Consider the following 19,898-nt stretch of genomic DNA (forward strand, 5'->3'; position numbering starts at 1 on the left):
TTCAATGGAAATTAACAAAAGGAAAGAAACAATTTCAATGGAAATTAACAAAAGGAAAGAAACAATTTCAATGGAAATTAACAAAAGGAAAGAAACAATTTCAATGGAAATTAACAAAAGGAAAGAAACAATTTCAATGGAAATTAACAAAAGGAAAGAAACAATTTCAATGGAAATTAACAAAAGGAAAGAAACAATTTCAATGGAAATTGGCGAAAGAAAAGAATTTCAATGGAAATTAACAAAATGAAAAAAATTTCAAAGGAAATTAACATAAGGAAAGAAACAATTTCAATGGAAATTACTTTCAAAGAATTAATTAGAACACATTTAATGTGTGGAAAGATTTGAATTTTAATTAGAACAATGAATCATGCATACCTCAGCCTCGCAGAATTGTGAAGATAGTAGGATAGTGGGAGTCAAACCCCAGACTATTATTAATAATTTACAATTTAACCCTATATTAAATTTTGTGTTTGCAATGAAAATAGTCTGCAATTATCTGTATTCTATATGTCTGCAAATAAGTTGAATTTTCTGGTGTTTATTGATGTACATGAAACACTTCCAAAATGTTAAAAGAAAAGTCAATGAAAAATAATCTTCAAAGAGATGGTTTTAAAAGTTTCTTTTATGTATTTATAATACAAATGTGTTAAGATACTAACATGACATGGTTTATTTAATTTTTAATCATAATTAGAAAAAAATACAAAAATTACAACCCCCCTCAAACCATTATGATTATAGTTTGGTTGGCAACAACAATGCCAGTCCAAAGAAGCAACACAATGTTCTGGTTTGAATCTTGCTAATGACCAGCTATTGCCACCATAAAACACAATGAAAACCAAGGGGCTATTTAATTACACAATCAATAGATCAGATCTTTATAACATTGGGATGCCTCACTGTTGACTTTTTACTGACTACAACTTACCAACACAAGTGGGACAGCACTGGCCTTTTTTTAGCACTGTCTTGTTGCAACTGACCACAGGGCACACCTGATTGTAGCAGATGATTTGCCCATCCAGACATGTACAGCTCTGGCAAGGTGTGGACTGCCAAGTCTCGCCGTGTTTATACATCATAGAGGTAGGTGAGCGGCAGTGGTGATGTCCAGCCACAGGGAGAGAACTCAGGTCATCACCTGGTGGAGAAGAGAAATGGATTTGAGTGCAACATCTCTATCCACCATTTCCCCTTCACCAATCCCATTTAAACCAGCAGAAACCTTAACTCACTTATACATTAGACATGCGGTTCTATACTAATTCTTGCATTTATCAAGTCATCAATATACAGCCAGGCCCTTTGCACCTAGAATGATGACTGGAGCAATTATTGAACTACATATAGTTTAGTTATTCATAGCCCAATTTTTAAATAAGTTGGGGGCCTGGAAATTTGGTTACACAAACTGTCACAGTACTGCTAAGACAAACATCAGGGACAGATAATGATGAAGATGAATTTCCATCCCTTTATTTATTGTATGAATGGAAGAATTATTTTTTTAAATATATAATGTACCTAACTATTAGAATAACTATTAGAATAATCAACAGGATAAGTAGATCTATCTATTCAATATCAATGAAAATAATAATAATCACATTATTTATTTACTTATTAACGTCCTAGCAATAATACCTTTACTATATAGATCTAAAAAAAAATTTCAAATTTACAAGAGCAATTTAACATACAGGAAAGAGAGGGATAAAGTGGGTCTTTTATTTTCCTGGCATTTCGGAGAGAGTTAAAAGTTGGATTTGGGCCAGTTATAAGTGACATGTCAGTCTCACCTCTGCATATGGCACAGCACTGCCCCTCTGGTTTGACCGGATGATGGCACACCACAGGGGGGCAGGAGGATGTTTGGCAGAGGATGTTGCCACCATGGCACACACACAATGTGCAGGAGTCCATCTGCCAGGTTTCACCCTCTACATAGTGATGTCCTTCAGCCGACTGGCATTTCTCCCCTTCTCCTTCTAGTTCTGGCACTGTCAGACCTGAGCCAGAGGACAAACAATTTATTTATTTAAAAAATTTTTTTTTAAGGCTAAATCTAAATATATTTTATTGTGCAATATGGATACATTTATGCTGTACTGTAAACCATTTGATAATATAGGATGATTGCATGCGGCCTCAGAACGAGACAGCTGGAGGTCACTCACAAAGGCCGCAGGATAGACATTTAAGACCTAAGAAAATCTGCTTCCAAGGACAGGCGCAGACGGCAAAAAGAAAATCTTAATCCACCACTGGCGGACAATGGTTATGCTTGCCCTGGATGTGGCAAAATATGTAGGTCACAGCTAGGACTGCGTAACCACAGGAAATACTGCATTCCTCATGAATCTTTTGACTCAAAGACAAGCCTTATTATTATTAAATACTTATGACTTAACAAAGATATTATTGTTGGAAAAGTTGATCTAATTAAGGCAGGGTTATGCTTTTATTGAAACTCTTTTTATATAATTTATTCAAGGGATGTAACAGTTAACATGATGTTTCTGAAATATCACTATCACCTCTTACAATTATAAATATTGCTACAAATAGATGTCCTATAATATTGCTGATTACCTGGACACGTGGGGCAGCAGTCTCCAACTCTAAACACGGGATGGTTACAGATCGGGGCAGGGCAGGCCAGCAAGGAACACATCTCCAGGCCATTGTGGCAGTAGCACTTTCTGCAGCCATCGTTCCATGATTCACCGTTGACATACCTTGAGCCCTGCTGTGACATACACTGCCTGCCATCTCCACGCTGGTGCTCAGTGCTGATCAAGCCCGGAGTGTAGGATTCTGTAATATAATTTGAGATAAATGAAAAAAATTATTTTTTTAAAATTCTAAACAAAAAATATGAAAAGTTAATAAGTTATAAGATAAATGATAGTTTCCAAAGTATATCATTTTTCTTTTAACTTGCTAACTAAAAATTCATTTTAAGAAGTGTTAAATGTAAGTATATTATTCCTATGTGTGGGTTGAGTGACTGAATGCCATAAAACTCTTGGCTGCCTATCAAGGAAGCTCAAGATCAAATCCAGACTCGCATCTTATCTACTTCTACCTACAGATGCAAGCAAGCATTTTACCCTTTAAAATGACCAACAGTAAACGGTGGTCACGACTGTCTCATTCTCATTTGAGGATCAGTCTGTGACACTCAGTTATGAATTTAATTCTTAATATTTCAGATGGTTAAATCCAAGCAAAGTAAAAATTCTCCTTAAATCATTTAAGGATCTGTTTGTTATTGAGTTATACATAAAACACTAAACCATAATCTTCAAATACAAAAACAAAATTTAATAAAATACTCAGAAAGATACAAAGATAAAGGCACATTCCTCATCCCATATATGCTAGGACACATTTTTACAAATACTCCTTCTTCCCTAGTGCTATTGGAGCATGGAATGGGTTGCCTGAGCTGGCCAGGAAAACCAGTGACTTGGCAGACTTTTGGTCATTGGTTAATATGCATGACTGAATGCATGACAAAACAAGATTACAAAGAGAGTTTGTGTTACACAAACTCAGAGGCGGCCCCCGTCGAAGTCGGATCCCTGTCGGATCTGCATATTCGCAAATAATATTCAAGAGGTGATTTAATTTTGATGTAAAATGTTTTACACGTTTCGGATGTTCCTTCAGAGTTGAAGATAATTACTTCCTAGTCCAAACCTCCCGCAGGACGACGGGGGATGTGAGCGGGCAGGGTTTGAACCCTGGGCCATCCATAAATCTGAACGACAGTCCAGCGCGCAAACCGCACGACCAGGCAGCCATCCGATGGTCAAAAGTAATAATGTTTCAAAGATTCATTTGCCGTAAATTTAAATTTAATAAAAAATAGTAGATTAGTTTTAGTATATTAAAATATTACAATATTGATCAAAACGTTTGGAAATGAAAATCTACACTTTTTTTTACACTTTAAGTTTAGAAATTGAAATTCTACATCTTAATCTAGTCTATTTTAGTCTAAACTAGATCTAGAAATTCTAGATCTAGACTCTAAAATAATTTTAATTAGAATATAAATCCAGATCTAGATATACTGTAATAAAAATCTAGATCTAGTTTAAAAAATCTAGATTAGATCTAAATCAAGATATCATTCCTTTTTTAAACGCGAGTCACATAACGAGGCTTAATAAACATTACTATGCCGAGTTCTTTTTTCATTTCGTTTGAAGAATTTATTCCATATAACGTCAGAGGGAAAAAAAACCACTACGTCACACGGCCTAGCTAGACTAAAAATCGCCTTCATCTATAAGAGCCATTTATCGAGTGTTCATAGACTTTGGTGCACCGAGTGCGTTCTTTAAGCATTTCATTTAAAGAATTCATTCCATATGACGTCAAAGGAAAAAAAACACTACGTCACACGGCCTAGCTAGAATAAAAATCGCCTTCATCATTACGAGCCTTTTATCGAGTGTTCATAGACATTGGTGCACCGAGTGCGTTCTTTTAGCATTTCTTTTAAAGAATTCATTCCATATGACGTCAAAGGAAAAAAAAAACACTACGTCACACGGCTTAGTTAGACTAAAATATGTTTTCATTAATACAAGCAATTTTTTCGAGGGTTAATAGACATTGGTGCACCGAGTACGTTCTTTTAACATTACATTTAAAGAGTCCATTCATATGACGTCAAAGAAAAAAAATTCCATTACCTCACAATAGGCTAGTACCGGTACCATAAAAAAAATGTCTTTATTTACACGAGATATTTAACGAGGGTTCATAGACATTGGTGCACTGAGTTCTAATAGAATTTATTTAAAAAGGATCAAAGCCGCATTGTTTTTGCGTTTTGTCTGTCAGTCGGTCTGTCCGTCATCTTGATATAAAAAAAAAACAACAACTAAAAGTTATTAAAAATTGATTAACCTTTATTTTACGTTTGAAAACATCGCAATAATTTTTAGGTATGAACACAATTGAAAAGTTTATATAATAGATTGTTCCGGATGTTTGTATAAATAGTAAAAGAAAAAGAGAATTTCAGATAAATGTAATACCGTTAATTAAATTTTTTGGATGGTCTCGTATAAAAATTAGATGTACTACAGCCACGTGGAGAGATTTTCATACCTTACTTTGGTGTTTGGATTCTGTTTTCCTTAAAAATCGGAACATAATATTAACGATAATTAGATTTTTTAATGTTTTAGGTAGAAAGTTAAATGTACTGTAAGAGAGTAGTGAGTTAAAATATTTTTCATAAAAATCCGTAAAAACATTATTTCGTAAATGAGAAGATTATTTGTTTATTAATTAGAAGAGGGAGTTCAAACAATTATTTGGCGTTAGTAGATTTTTAAATAAATTCGGAAATTTCTGGCGACGATTTGTAAGAAACAAATTTCCGGAACTTTCTTTATTGATTACAAAACTTCTATGTTATGTTTTACAAGAAAATTAAATGTCTAAAAAGTAATTTTCAGTAATCAATTCTAGTAAATTACTTTTTTTAAAAGCCTTATGCGATTTCAAACAATCATTAGGCATAATTCATGTTTTAGAAAACAATATCCGGAACATTTTTACACTTAATGAAATATAAGTCAGTATAGAGATTTTGATTTAGCATTAATATGCTATTTACATAAAAAACGGAACAACATATTATTGATAATGTGTTTTTGCAACGTTTAAAAATGGAAATTGAATGTAATATAAGTTAGAAGAGCAAACAAACATTTGTTGGCGTTGATTAGATTTGCACAAAAAAATCCGGAACAATCAATTTTAGATACTTAAAACTATTGAGATGTTATGGGAGGAACATTAAAGGGTAAATCAGATTTTCAATAGCTTTAAGAGTTCTAGTTTTTTAAATCTAATCGTGACGGACAGACCGACCAACAGACAAAACGCACAAAAATAAGCTTCTTTTATTCGGATGGGGGCACTAAACAAAAAATAAATAAAATCTGATTTTTAAAAAAAAGTTTAAGGAATTGGTTTAGCACCTGATCATGTTGCGACGTTACGCTACTGCACGAAAATCGCTGCATAAAAAGTCCATTTTAAAAAATGTGCGTGATATATACATACAAAGTGCATTATTAGCCTTTATAAACAAACAGAAATGTTTTCTTTTAATTTTAGCAGCTAGTTGACCAGAAAAAACGTCTTTAACTATTATTTATATTTGTTGTAAACATTTCCTGTACATTTTTAAAATATATTTGACTTAGTGATACTGAAAATACACAAAAATTGTCCATCTTTGTTAGCATATTGTTACAAATGAACAGTGATAGGTAGAGGTCAACGTATGACCCCGGCGAGATGACACAGCAGCTAGTGTTCCCTGGAATCTACATGTACAAACAAAGACAGGATGTGACGTGTCCACACGTGTTGTTCCAGGGGACGAACAGATCTAAGTAGGGGGACAGTTACTAATGAACAGTGACAGATAAAGGTCACTACGTGTGATCCCGACTTGATGACACTGCAGCGAGTGTTTTCTGGAATCTACGTGTATAAATAAAGACAGGATGTGACGTTTCCTGACATGTTATTCCAGAGGATACTAGGAGTGTTTGTGCAACTTTGGAGAAGCGATTAGGGACTCTATATAAGCCAGAAAGTTAATGTGAAAGTCAGTCGTATGGAGTCGTGAGTGAGCCGTTACAGTCGATACAGACTATGTAAGACGTGTGCGGCTCTGTGGAAGAGAAATGTGTACGACTCGATGCAAGTTAACTAGGGTAGAGTTAACTGGAGTGGACTACTGTCGTTAAAGTCTATACAGCGAACTACAGTGGACTTGAGCCGTTACAGTCGATACAGTCGATGTAAGACTTGTGCGGCTCTGATTCGGTAGACTTGAGTACGACTTGGTTCAGCTTTGGGAGACCTGGAGCGACACTGGGAAGTGTGTCGTTGGTCTGTTACGACTTGGTTCAGTTTTGGAGACCTGGAGCGACACTGGGAAGTGTGTCGTTGGTCTGTTCTGTGGAATACGGCTCGATGGAAGTTGAGAAGAGACGAATTGCAACGAAGTGAAGAGATGAATTACAACGAAGTATAGCTAACTGTAAACTGACAGATATTGTACAGTCTTCTACGCTACATGTTACAGTAACGAATTGTTAGAGTTAATAGTCATTAAAGTTATATGAAGCTGAAAGTTTAGTCGTCAAGTTCTTTACAGTGTTTTTATTTGTGTGCCTACTAGTACATTTAGCCAGAAGATTCAGAAATACGTAACAATTGGTGTCAGAAGTGGGATCTTTCTGGCTAGAATGTTTTCCATCAAACTTCTTATTGAACTTGACATGAAAGAACTTAGACAAGAGCTTCGAGAAAGAGGTCTACATCTTAACGGAAATAAGGAAACGCTAACAGCACGTCTCAGACAAGCCCTGTTGGAGGAAGATGAGAATCCGGAAACCTGCCAATTTGAAATCAAACCTAATATGACGGAGCTCGTGAGAACCTTGCAATACAAAATGAACTCGGTGAACGAGAGCATTAAGGAGATAGAATCAGAAATCAACACCAGATTTTCTTCATTTAACCAGTTGATTAAAGTCATGAATGAAAATGAACAAATAGCTACCACGCCCAACAAGACAGAAGAACAAACAAATACGATAAAAGATCAAACGAGAATCATGATTAACGAGCTGCTGAACACCCAACATTATCAGATTGAGTCGACAGATGAAAGAGCTACACCACTGATGAACAACGAACAATTGTCCTACCAAGGATGTGGCGAAACAGACAATTACGATAGGGATGCTGGTGATGGTTGTGCTGTCTGTGACTGTGATAGCAAACCAAACGAATGTGGCCCACAAGAATTGAAAAGAGACGGTAGCTGTTACTATTTCAACGAAAAGCAGAATGAGACCGCTGAAGAAACAATAGAAGAGACCTATAGTTTGACCGAAGCTTTAGGTATAGATATACCTGATATGAGTACCTCAACCAGCCAAACAGATCAAGACAACGTTGGGTCTGAGTCCAAGCCTGTTGCTGTGGGCCTTAAAGACTTCTGTCTATCTGCCAGTGTCTACGAGAGGAACTCGAAGCTTGATTACTGCACTCATGCGTTTGACAAGAACTGTACGTACGTAGCTATGCAAGAAGACTGTGAATGCTTAGAAATACACCAACAAGCTCTAGACTTAACAGAAGCTTGTACAGCTATCAAGGTAGGCGTGAGAAGCCCTGGTGAAAGTCAAGGAAACACAATAGAATCTGATGCTGAAGTTGATGGACCTTTGCACGTTGAATGTTATCAACCTGCCCCACAGTCGAGTCCTCCAGACTCGGATGAAGGTGCTGACGTGTTTGACAACTTGCCTTCAAGTGGACTTGCAGCTCATTCGCAAAGCACCCATCGAAGAATAATGCTGAAGCAACTTGTTAGATCAACAGTCTTGATGACTACAGCTATGAAATACAATGCCTTCTTATGTGCTAAGTCGCTGCCATCAGCATTGATCGACAGGAAAGCAAGACAACGACAACGACATCAACGCAACCAAAGAAATATCAAATTGAGGAGGCGGAGAAAGCGACATATGCAGAGTGCAACGTGGATGGCTCCAACAAGATCAAGATACAAACCCACCCCTTCTCCCACTGATAGACCCCCACCTGCATTTATGAAACTCCATAGCCCATGTTGTTAGAAAACAAGCCCCACCACTTCTCCCGTTGATAGACCCCCACCTGCACTAATGAAACTCCATAGCCCATGTTGTTAGGAAGATTCTGTCCGGAACCATCAGACAAAAGACGAAAGCCTTACTATCAGTTGAAAGTGTGAAGCCACTAAAGAATAATTTAAGAACAGAAGTATAACAAAGGTTTTAGAAGAACGCTAATTAAGTCAGAAGCAAGAAGGACAGAAAAGAAGTAGTTTAAGATGTCAGAACTGTAGTGAGTAACCATCTGTGACAGAACTGTACAAGAAGATCAACCCAACATCGTACAAACCCAAGTCAGTTGCTGTTGTTTAAAAGAAGAGCATGTGAATATTGCTGTACTGTGATGAACCTAGTTATCTCTGAAGAAGCTCTGTAAAAAGATGCTTGAAAATGTAAAACTCAGCCAGTGAAGCACGAACTCGTTAGAATGCTGATGAATTTTCTCGACAAGAGTGCCCAATGTCGTCATCTGAAGGTCGATGTTTCCATACCAAGATTGATGAAAACATTTGTGAGGAACTGCTGAAAAATGAGGATTTGGCTCCCATTCTTCTATGGAAAGAAGATGGACAACTGCCAGATTGAAAGAACATCTCTGAGAAAGGGGCAACTACCAAAGCATCCTTCTTGATCGCCAATCGGTTTCTTCAGTATCGTGGTGAAGTGGAATCTGTTCGGGACGAACAGATCTAAGAAGGGGGCAGTGTTACAAATGAACAGTGATAGGTAGAGGTCAACGTATGACCCCGGCGAGATGACACAGCAGCTAGTGTTCCCTGGAATCTACATGTACAAACAAAGACAGGATGTGACGTGTCCACACGTGTTGTTCCAGGGGACGAACAGATCTAAGTAGGGGGACAGTTACTAATGAACAGTGACAGATAAAGGTCACTACGTGTGATCCCGACTTGATGACACTGCAGCGAGTGTTTTCTGGAATCTACGTGTATAAATAAAGACAGGATGTGACGTTTCCTGACATGTTATTCCAGAGGATACTAGGAGTGTTTGTGCAACTTTGGAGAAGCGATTAGGGACTCTATATAAGCCAGAAAGTTAATGTGAAAGTCAGTCGTATGGAGTCGTGAGTGAGCCGTTACAGTCGATACAGACTATGTAAGACGTGTGCGGCTCTGTGGAAGAGAAATGTGTACGACTCGATGCAAGTTAACTAGGGTAGAGTTAACTGGAGTGGACTACTGTCGTTAAAGTCTATACAGCGAACTACAGTGGACTTGAGCCGTTACAGTCGATACAGTCGATGTAAGACTTGTGCGGCTCTGATTCGGTAGACTTGAGTACGACTTGGTTCAGCTTTGGGAGACCTGGAGCGACACTGGGAAGTGTGTCGTTGGTCTGTTACGACTTGGTTCAGTTTTGGAGACCTGGAGCGACACTGGGAAGTGTGTCGTTGGTCTGTTCTGTGGAATACGGCTCGATGGAAGTTGAGAAGAGACGAATTGCAACGAAGTGAAGAGATGAATTACAACGAAGTATAGCTAACTGTAAACTGACAGATATTGTACAGTCTTCTACGCTACATGTTACAGTAACGAATTGTTAGAGTTAATAGTCATTAAAGTTATATGAAGCTGAAAGTTTAGTCGTCAAGTTCTTTACAGTGTTTTTATTTGTGTGCCTACTAGTACATTTAGCCAGAAGATTCAGAAATACGTAACAATATTGTAACATTGCCTCCCTTACATTTACGTAATTGTTTTAGAATTGGTGTATGCTTGCATAATTAATTTTATAAATTAAACGGTTTGCTTTTAGAAAACCAAAAGTAGCCGTTGCACCTAAACTTTTTAAGCCGGATTTAATGATGAAATAATATTTTTCATATCTCTTCTAGTTTTCAAGATCTGAGTGTGACAGACGGACAGACGGACATTTTGCACAAACCTAATAGCGGCTTTTTCCCCTTACGGGGGCCGCTAAAAATTGCCTTCTCACGCTTCTCTATTAGTCTAGAATTTTTCTTAAAGAGGGGGCGCTGGCGGATTTTTTTTTTTAAAGGAAGAAAAAAGAAAAAACAAAAAGGGGGCAGTTTAGGCCAAAAAAAGGTTGAAGACCACTGACTCAACTGACTGAATACTCATACTTGTCATACTGATCTAGGGCTAGGGACAGAGAGCAAGAGTTAAAAAATAACAAAACACACAAAATCTGACCTTTACATTTGCATAATGGACAGCCTTCATCATTCAGCGCGTAGCCGTGAGTGCATCGCTTGGTGCATTCCAGCTGCGGGCACTTGTTACACTTGCACTTGACACAGCCGTCCCTGGTCGTCTTGTAGCCGTACTCGCAGTGCTTGTCACACTTCTGCTCCTTCAACGCCGCGCATTTGTCTTCCGAACATACGCAGAGTGAGTTCCCTTGGCTGTCCAACTTGAAACCAAACGGGCAGAACAAGTTGCAAGTCTCTGCGATGTCAAGAGAGGTAACTCAATTAACAATGTAAACATATGTTTCTTTGGGTTATCTGCCTTACGCAACTGTTTGATTGATTCTCAGACCCCCCCCCTCACACACACACACACCAGTCGCCCCACACACATTTTTTTTTCTCTCACACACATATCTTAATAAGGAAGGTATATCTACTGACATTATTACAGGTTTTAAATGATTTTTGCTTCAAGTTCAATTGAAACAATGACCTGAACAAGAAAAGATTATATTAATCTCTTCCCTTTGAATCTCTAAAAACTAACAATTTCCAGCTGCACCCCAAAACTTTTAAAGGACAAAATATAAATTTCAGATTTTCGTCTAACTTACGAACTAGTTTCTGCATTATGGGATCATTTAGGTAATATGACATTCATACGGGAGGCACAGTGGTAAAGTGCTTGGCTTCCTAATCGAGGGGTCCGGTGTTCGAATACTTGTGAAGGCTAAGATGCTTAATTTCGGGATCCTTAGGGCGCCTCTGAGTTCACTCTGGGTACCTGGCAATAATTGGAGAAATGTAAAGGTGGTTGGACTGATTTATTAGGATGGTTAATGACTTTATTCATATAGCAACAGCCAGCTGTACTTCCCAATATTGGAAGAAAAATTGGGAAATCATGGACAAGGGTCTAGATGGCATTACGTTGTCAGTTGTCAGCAGAATGATCGACCGCTTTTACCTCCCTCAGCAGATGTCAAGCTACCAAAGAGATGAATGAAGTCACATCTACCTCATAAAAGTAGTCAAAATAAATATCCAAATTTTTACAGAGATTCAAACCCTGGACCTTCCTATCGGCAGCCAAAACGCTGCTAGTCCAGGCACTTTCCTTCACAGAACAGCAGTGTCCAGGAGATTACCTAGACAAACACAACAGCACTGTCCAGGTACATACCCCCACCACCAAACAGAACAGCACTACCTAAGTACTTACCTTCACAAACAGAACAGCACTGCCCAGGCACACGTTTCGGCTTAAGACACTCTACGGCACACATCTCCGCCTGGCACTCTGCCTTGCCGTTACGACATGTGCACGTGGTGCAGTCATTCTCCTTCCAAGTGTCTGACTCGTTGTGCACTTGACCAGACTCGGACACACAGCCTAGTAAGGGGAGACAAACGAAACTTAGATAAACACACTTAGGTCACACATGCATGTAAGAAAAGACACATTTTACGTTCATAGTGCACACTAGGACACACAAGCTAGTAGGAAATGACACATTTTACGTTAATAGTGCACACTAGGACACACATGCTAGTAGGAAAAGACACATTTTATGTTAATAGTGCACACTAGGACACACATGCTAGTAGGAAAAGACACATTTTATGTTAATAGTGCACACTAGGACACACATGCTAGTAGGAAAAGACACATTTTATGTTAATAGTGCACACTAGGACACACATACTAGTAGGAAAAGACACTATTTGCGTTAATAGTGCACACTAGGACACACATGCTAGTAGGAAAAGACACTATTTACGTTAATAGTGCACACTAGGACACACATGCTAGTAGGAAAAGACAATTTACTTTAATAGTGCACACATACTAGTAGGGAAAGACACATTTTACGTTCATAGTGCACACTAGGACACACATGCTAGTAGGAAAAGACACATTTCACAGTATACACTTAGGACTAACATCCTAGTACCTAGGGCTACAATTATAGTTTCCCTTCTAAAGATCATAACAATATAGAGGCTAACAACAGTTCTGCTATTTATAATGTATCTAGACACATTACGCGTGGGTGGGCCTCTATCACGTTACAGTTGCTGACGTGAAGGCATGCAGTTCTGTTTCGTACAATAGACACTATTCTCAATTTGTTTTGCCCTGTCATACTATTTAAACGAGACGAGTAGGGGCGGACACCCCGCTCTCCGCCTCTGCGTTGTGTACTCACCTCTACACACAGGGCAGCACTCCCCCTCGATGTACACCATGTAAGAACAGCTCGGGCCTGGGCAGGTCCTCCGCGTGCACTTGCTGACCCCGTTGTTGCACGTGCAGGTCCGGCACTCGTCAGCCTTCCAGACCTCGCCGTTTCTCATTTCTTTGCCATTGAATTTACACGTCAGGAAAAATTCTGTAATACAAATAGATCGGAAAGAGAAAACAATGTTAGTATATACACATAGTAGGTAAAGTAGGCCTACCCCTTTCAGACCTTGCGATGTAAGGACGATCTATTTGTAGGGTTTGACGGTTATAGAGGGTGTCATGTAGCTAGCACAACGACCAACCGCCTTTACTTTCCCCGACTAATGTCAGGGTCGTTTGGTGGACTCAAGGGAGTGCTAAAACTCCCGAAGTTCAAAATTTCTGCTTTAATAGAGATTTGAAACCTAGGCCCCTCGAATCGGACGCCAAGCCCCAATGTTAATATGCAGTCTTTTCAGTTCAATATCACGTGTATACTAATGGCATAGGGTACAGAACAGACAATTCAGTTAAGCATTAAACTCAACGCAGAGCTAATTGTTGATCTGGACGCTAACCCTAACCCAACAAAGAACAAACACACACACATGCAAAAAGTGTGCACATTATTTCAACAGGTAATTGATGCTCTACACCCGATAGACGAATTTGTCTGCTAATTTTGTGACCAAATATGTAGGTCAGAGCAGGGTCTGCGAATCCAAAGAAACAATACTCTTTCTTGATCTTCTGACTTGAAGACGTTTCCTTATTCTATTTAAATTTTGGGCTTCGAGTCATAAAATGAAATTTAAAATAATGCCAAAAGATTAACTGGAACACAGCGACAGACAATCATTTCAATGTATATATGGGGACCAAAAAAACTGGATGAATACCGATGACCTGTCAAAACTTCATAATAAAGCTAAATATATATTTTAAAAATATTAAAACTGGAAATATGTCCACCTAGTATGAAGGTGTAAGGTCTCCGGAGACAAGTCTTTTAATACAGTTCTTACCTGCCTAGAAGAGGGGAGAGAATGCAGCTAACATTGATGCTCTGGTTAACAAAGTTTTCGTGAAGAAATGAACTTTGACTTTTGCCCTAAAAACAAGAGCTAACTTGATATGCGTGAAGAGTTAAGGAAATGTATGGATTCCTGGATACAAAATGAATCTTGAAGTGAACCAGAGATTAATTTCAAGAGAGACATCTCATTAGGAAGTCAACAGACTTCAACAAGTCCAAAACATGAAAGTATCTGATAGAATCATGGATACTATTTGTCTACTTCTAATAGGATTTAAAAATAAGTTAGCTTCACTCACAAACCTAGAGATTACAGACATGGTTACTGCAGCGATTGGACCCCATGATAACCTGCTATCATAAAAAAAAACGCAATCTAAAAATCTATGGCCATATTACAAGATCTTCGAGGCTCGCTAAGACCTTCCCTCAGGGAACAGTACCAGGAAAAAGAAGAAGAGGCAGACAGAGAAAGCGATGGGTAGACAACATAAAAGAATGGAAGGGCCAATCACTGAAAGAGGCTCTTACTAAGGCAAAAGACAAAGAGTAATGGAGAAAGACGGTCGACAAATCTTGCATGGTGCCCCAACGGTCCAACAGACTAAAAGGACAGGTAAAGGTAAAGTAAGCTTTACTCATTCTGTAATACACGTGGTAATCGAAACCAGAACAAAGAAGAAAAAAGAAAGGATGGGGAAAGGGGGGGGGGGGGTCAGGTCAACGACATTTCGGTTTCAGAATAGTTCATTCATCTAAGATCACAACCCCCTCCCTTCTCTCTCCCTGCAGATGTCCACTCCACAGCACTGCTGCTAACTTCTCATTATCATTACGTTCTATACACACCGAAACCTGCAGACCTGTGTCTAGTTATTAACCAATTACACGGAGTATTTAAATACACTTGAGAACAATGGCTTGCTATAGTCCCGGCTCGTTAGTTCTGGGCAAAGAATGCGAATAGACAAGGACCGAGGGCAATTACCACTGGGCAAATACGCCGGTCCAATAACGCATCTAGGAATTAGTTTCACTTACTGCGGTCAACGCATCACAAAATTTGAATTTGGACGCTATAATTGTTTGACCTGGTTGTGTGAAATTTGGGCGTCGAATTGGGAAACTGCGGCAAGGAGTTGATTGGGACAACGAATCGGGCTACCAGCACTGTTGGGACAACGAATCGGGCTACCAGCACAGTTGGGACAACGAATCGGGGCTACCAGCACTGTTGGGACAACGAATCGGGCTACCAGCACAGTTGGGACAACGAATCGGGGCTACCAGCACTGTTGGGACAACGAATCGGGCTACCAGCACAGTTGGGACAACGAATCGGGGCTACCAGCATTGTTGGGACAACGAATCGGGGCTACCAGCACTGTTGGGACAACGAATCGGGCTACCAGCACAGTTGGGACAACGAATCGGGCTACCAGCACTGTTGGGACAACGAATCGGGCTACCAGCACTGTTGGGACAACGAATCGGGCTACCAGCACTGTTGGGACAACGAATCGGGGCTACCAGCATTGTTGGGACAACGAATCGGGGCTACCAGCACTGTTGGGACAACGAATCGGGGCTACCAGCATTGTTGGGACAACGAATCGGGCTACCAGCACTGTTGGGACAACGAATCGGGCTACCAGCACTGTTGGGACAACGAATCGGGCTACAAGCACTGTATTGTTCGCTTTCTTTTTCCAAGAATTGATTATAAGTGTTTATTACTAGTATTACCAGCATTAACAGTTTGATAAAAACAACATCATAGTCAGTATGTAATAATGATATAAAAACACAGAGAATCTTGAAGTAGAAGATTCAGCGTTCTAAGACTTATTTAGAAAACTATTCTGTAACTTTCTAGTTACCCAGGGGTTATAAATCTGTCTCAAAACAGATCTGTCTAAGTCAGTCTAAGACTTATTTGGAAAACTATTCTGCTACTTTCCATATTCTAGAGGTTATCATAAATGTGTCACAAAGCATAATTTATATCTGGACAAATTTGAAACAAAAAATTGGATTAGTCTCATGACGAGAACTAAACATTGGAGAAGCGTAACAATTATTATGTTACAGTTATTCTATTTCTCCCCCCCCCCCCCCCCCTTTTACCATCATAATAAGTCGATTGAACTACAGTCCATGTATTGTTTTTTTTTTGAAACAAAATAACAGAAATGCTGTTAAATCAATTAAACTAGCAACACCGCGATCAATCTCGGGGATTAGCCCACTTGTCAACTCCGATGGTTATTAATGGTAACAGGATCAAATTAACTTCTTGGCAATGTTTTTGATGTTCACATCCAGATAACTGACCCATTAAACAGACCGAGATAATTAGTGCACAAAGGGAAGTCAGAGAATTCACACTGTGAGAGCGAGTGTTTTTTTTTTCTGATTCGATCGTTGTTAAAGTTGGCAACAAGCTCTAACGATAATTTCTGCTGGAATTGCCAGATTGACTAATTTTATTATGAATGTTGAAAATTAGTCTGCTGTCATTTAACCAAAATCAAATACAAAAACAAAACATAATAAAAACACTCAGAAAGACAAAGATAAAGGCACATTTCTTGATCCATATGCTAGGACAAATTTGTACAAATACTCCATCTTCCCTAGTGCTATTAGGGCATGGAATGGGTTGCCTGAATCAGCCAGGAAAACTAACTGACATAGCCGAGTGACTGATTAACATGCATGACAATATTGACATAGGGACACGCTGTGGGACGTAATCATCTCTTTTGAAGTTACGTCTCTATTTTATAAGATAAGATAAGATAGAATAAGATAATAGGCTTGGTAGGGGCATAGCTATGAATTTTCCATCATTTGGGGGGCTTGACCTCTTTGGGGGCCCCTGTATTTCGCGTAATATTTAATATTTAATGTAAGAAACACTCAATTGGGGGCCTCCCTCAAGTATTTTTAATCATATACCTTATAAATACATGTGGCTGGAAACTAAAGATGAATTTATATTTACTGTCTAGTGTCTACACTGAGGACTCAGACACATACAAGACTAACTGTCAAGTTTGTTTTTTCCTAAAACCATCAATCGACTACTTTTGGCTACTTCCCGTAGCTAGTTTGGTTTTCGAAGTAGAAAGTTGGCATTCTATCACTGACCTATATTGTTCAAGACACTGACATTGATAGATCGCTAGGGATGTAACATGATGGGAAGGGAGATCAAACAAAATGGCACATGTTCTGTGACCTACTTTGAGCATCATGCCAGGGAAGGTAAATATAAACCATTGGCTTAAGCAACAGATCCATCAGCACTTTGTAATCAGTCCTTATAGTTTATAGGCAAGTGCTGACGTGAAATTGGTTTCTGTTTTGTTATTTTCATCAATTTTATTTATTAAAACTAGCAAAATATACAATTTACTTTTTGTAATAAATGTGTACAAGAAAGAACAACACAATTACTACCATATATATCAATACTGCAATATTTATACCACTTTTCTGTATAGAACAAAATGAATTAATTACTACTAATTAATTAATTAATCGCCCATCTTTTTTTTTTATTGATTCATGTGTTGGCTTTGACATTGAATAAGTATGTAAAGTTTCAACTTGATCCGAGAATGGGAAGTGGGAGAAACAACGTGTACAAGATTTGTACCAGACAGACAGACAGACAGACAGACAGACAGAGTGAGTTGATAGAAGATTTGTAAAAAAAAAAAACAACAAGATACTATCTGGGCTGTGTGGATGAGGGGCATAATCTGCTTGGCTCGTTAACAAGGAAGTTCGAGTTCAAATCTCAACTTGAGTTGAGTTGAGTTATTGAGTTGTGTCTGCCTCCCCCTCCTCCGCTGGCCCACAAAAGAGATTAAACCATAGCGCCGTTGCCAATGCTAGCAGCTCGAAAGTTTCACTACATAAAATCATTCTAAATAAAAGAGAAAACATTCAATCTAAATTAAGAAAACTTTGGTTAGAGTGTGTATGTGTTTATTTAGACAGAGAGAGCGAGAGAGAGAGAGAGAGAGAGAGGGGGGGGAAGAGAGAGAAAGAAAGAGAAAAAGAAAGAGGAAGAGAGAAATAAAGAGAGAGAGAGAGGGTAAGAAAGAAAGAAAGAGGAAGAGAGAGGAAGAGAGAAAGAAAAAGAGAGAGAGAGGAAGAGAGAGAGAGGGGAAGAGATGGGGGGGGGAGAAATAGAGAGCGGGAGAGGGAGAGGGAGAGAGGGAGAGAGAGAGAGAAAGAGGGAGAGGAAGAGAGAGAGAGAGAAAGAGAAAGAGTGAGAGAAAGAGAGTGGAAGAGAGAGAGAAAGAGAGAGGAAGAGAGAGTGCGAGAGAGTGCGAGAAAGAGAAAGAGAGAGAGTGAGAGAAAGAGAGAGAGAGAAAGGAAGAGAGAGAGAGGAAGAAAGAGAAAGAGAGAGAAAGAGAGAGAGTTAGAGAGAAAGAGAGCGGAAGAGAGAGAGGAAGAGAGAGTGCGAGAGAGTGCGAGAAAGAGAAAGAGAGAGAGTGAGAGAAAGAGAGAGAGAGAAAGGAAGAGAGAGAGAGGAAGAAAGAGAAAGAGAGAGAAAGAGAGAGAGTGAGAGAGAAAGAGAGAGGAAGAGAGAGAGAGAAAGAGAAAAAGAGAGAAAGAGAGAGAGGAAGAGAGAGAGAGAGAGAGAAAGAGAAATAGTGAGAGAAAGAGGGCGGAAGAGAGAGAGAAAGAGAGAGGAAGAGAGAGTGCGAGAGAGTGCGAGAAAGAGAAAGAGAGAGAGTGAGAGAAAGAGAGAGAGAGAAAGGAAGAGAGAGAGAGGAAGAAAGAGAAAGAGAGAGAAAGAGAGAGAGTGAGAGAGAAAGAGAGAGGAAGAGAGAGAGAGAAAGAGAAAAAGAGAGAAAGAGAGAGAGGAAGAGAGAGAGAGAAAGAGAGTGAGAGAAAGAGAGCGGAAGAGAGAGAGAAAGAGAGAGGAAGAGAGAGTGCGAGAGAGTGCGAGAAAGAGAGAGAAAGAGAGAGAGTGAGAGAAAGAGAGAGAGTGAGAGTGAGAGAAAGAGAGAGTGAGAGAGAGGAAGAGAGAGAGAGGAAGAAAGAGAAAGAGAGAGAAAGAGAGAGATAGTGAGAGAAAGAGAGAGGAAGAGAGAGAGAGAGAAAGAGAGAGAGAGAGATAAAGATAGAGAGAGAGAGAGAAAGATATATCCATAGTAAATCAAGGACAGAGAGAAAGAGAGAGACCACGATAAAAAAAAAGGGACTAGATAAAAAGGGATCCAGTTCCTGTACTATTACGTATCACTCCGGGAAGCGCAGGAGAAGGGAGAGAAGGGGGTGGGAAGCAATTATTTTTAGCATCATTTAATTAACATTCTTGTCGTGGATGTGGGACCCGGTGGGGGGGAGAGGCAGATATAAGTGTTATCAATTAGCTTGATATCAACATTACTGCACAAGTCAGCGGAGGCATGCCAAACCGTGACCTACATTCTCCCTCTGCCCACACTCGCCCCTGACATACCCAACCATACATACACTCAGACTACGACCCGCGGGCAAGAAAAGGTCGGCGTATAATTATCCTGCCCGCGTTACAAAAGAGAAATGTAACCGAAACCTAAACAACAGTATCTTTCCTATGTGTACTTTCTACATTAAATAAACAAAAAAATTTAGATTGGATCTAATAGTCTGACAATAGTTATATCAAAATTCATAAGTTAAACTTCTTAGATACATAGTCGTAAAGTAGAAAAATGGAGA

General features: G+C 39.1%; 1 protein-coding gene across 1 annotated transcript in view; it reads right to left on the bottom strand.

Annotated features, from left to right (window-relative positions):
* Positions 1 to 19,898, bottom strand: part of LOC106051993 (cysteine-rich motor neuron 1 protein-like) — a 116,498-nt gene that overhangs the window by 6,934 nt on the left and 89,666 nt on the right. Inside the window, exons 6-11 of the mRNA XM_056022459.1 lie at positions 13,116 to 13,298; positions 12,128 to 12,298; positions 10,907 to 11,161; positions 2,608 to 2,832; positions 1,815 to 2,024; positions 944 to 1,156 (exon numbers count right to left, since the gene is read on the bottom strand). Of these exons, the coding sequence (XP_055878434.1) occupies positions 944 to 1,156; positions 1,815 to 2,024; positions 2,608 to 2,832; positions 10,907 to 11,161; positions 12,128 to 12,298; positions 13,116 to 13,298 (1,257 nt within the window). The remainder of the gene's footprint in view (positions 1 to 943; positions 1,157 to 1,814; positions 2,025 to 2,607; positions 2,833 to 10,906; positions 11,162 to 12,127; positions 12,299 to 13,115; positions 13,299 to 19,898) is intronic.

The sequence above is a fragment of the Biomphalaria glabrata genome, chromosome 3 (genome assembly GCF_947242115.1).
Source record: "Biomphalaria glabrata chromosome 3, xgBioGlab47.1, whole genome shotgun sequence".
In the NCBI taxonomy this organism is placed as follows: Eukaryota; Metazoa; Mollusca; class Gastropoda; family Planorbidae; genus Biomphalaria; species Biomphalaria glabrata.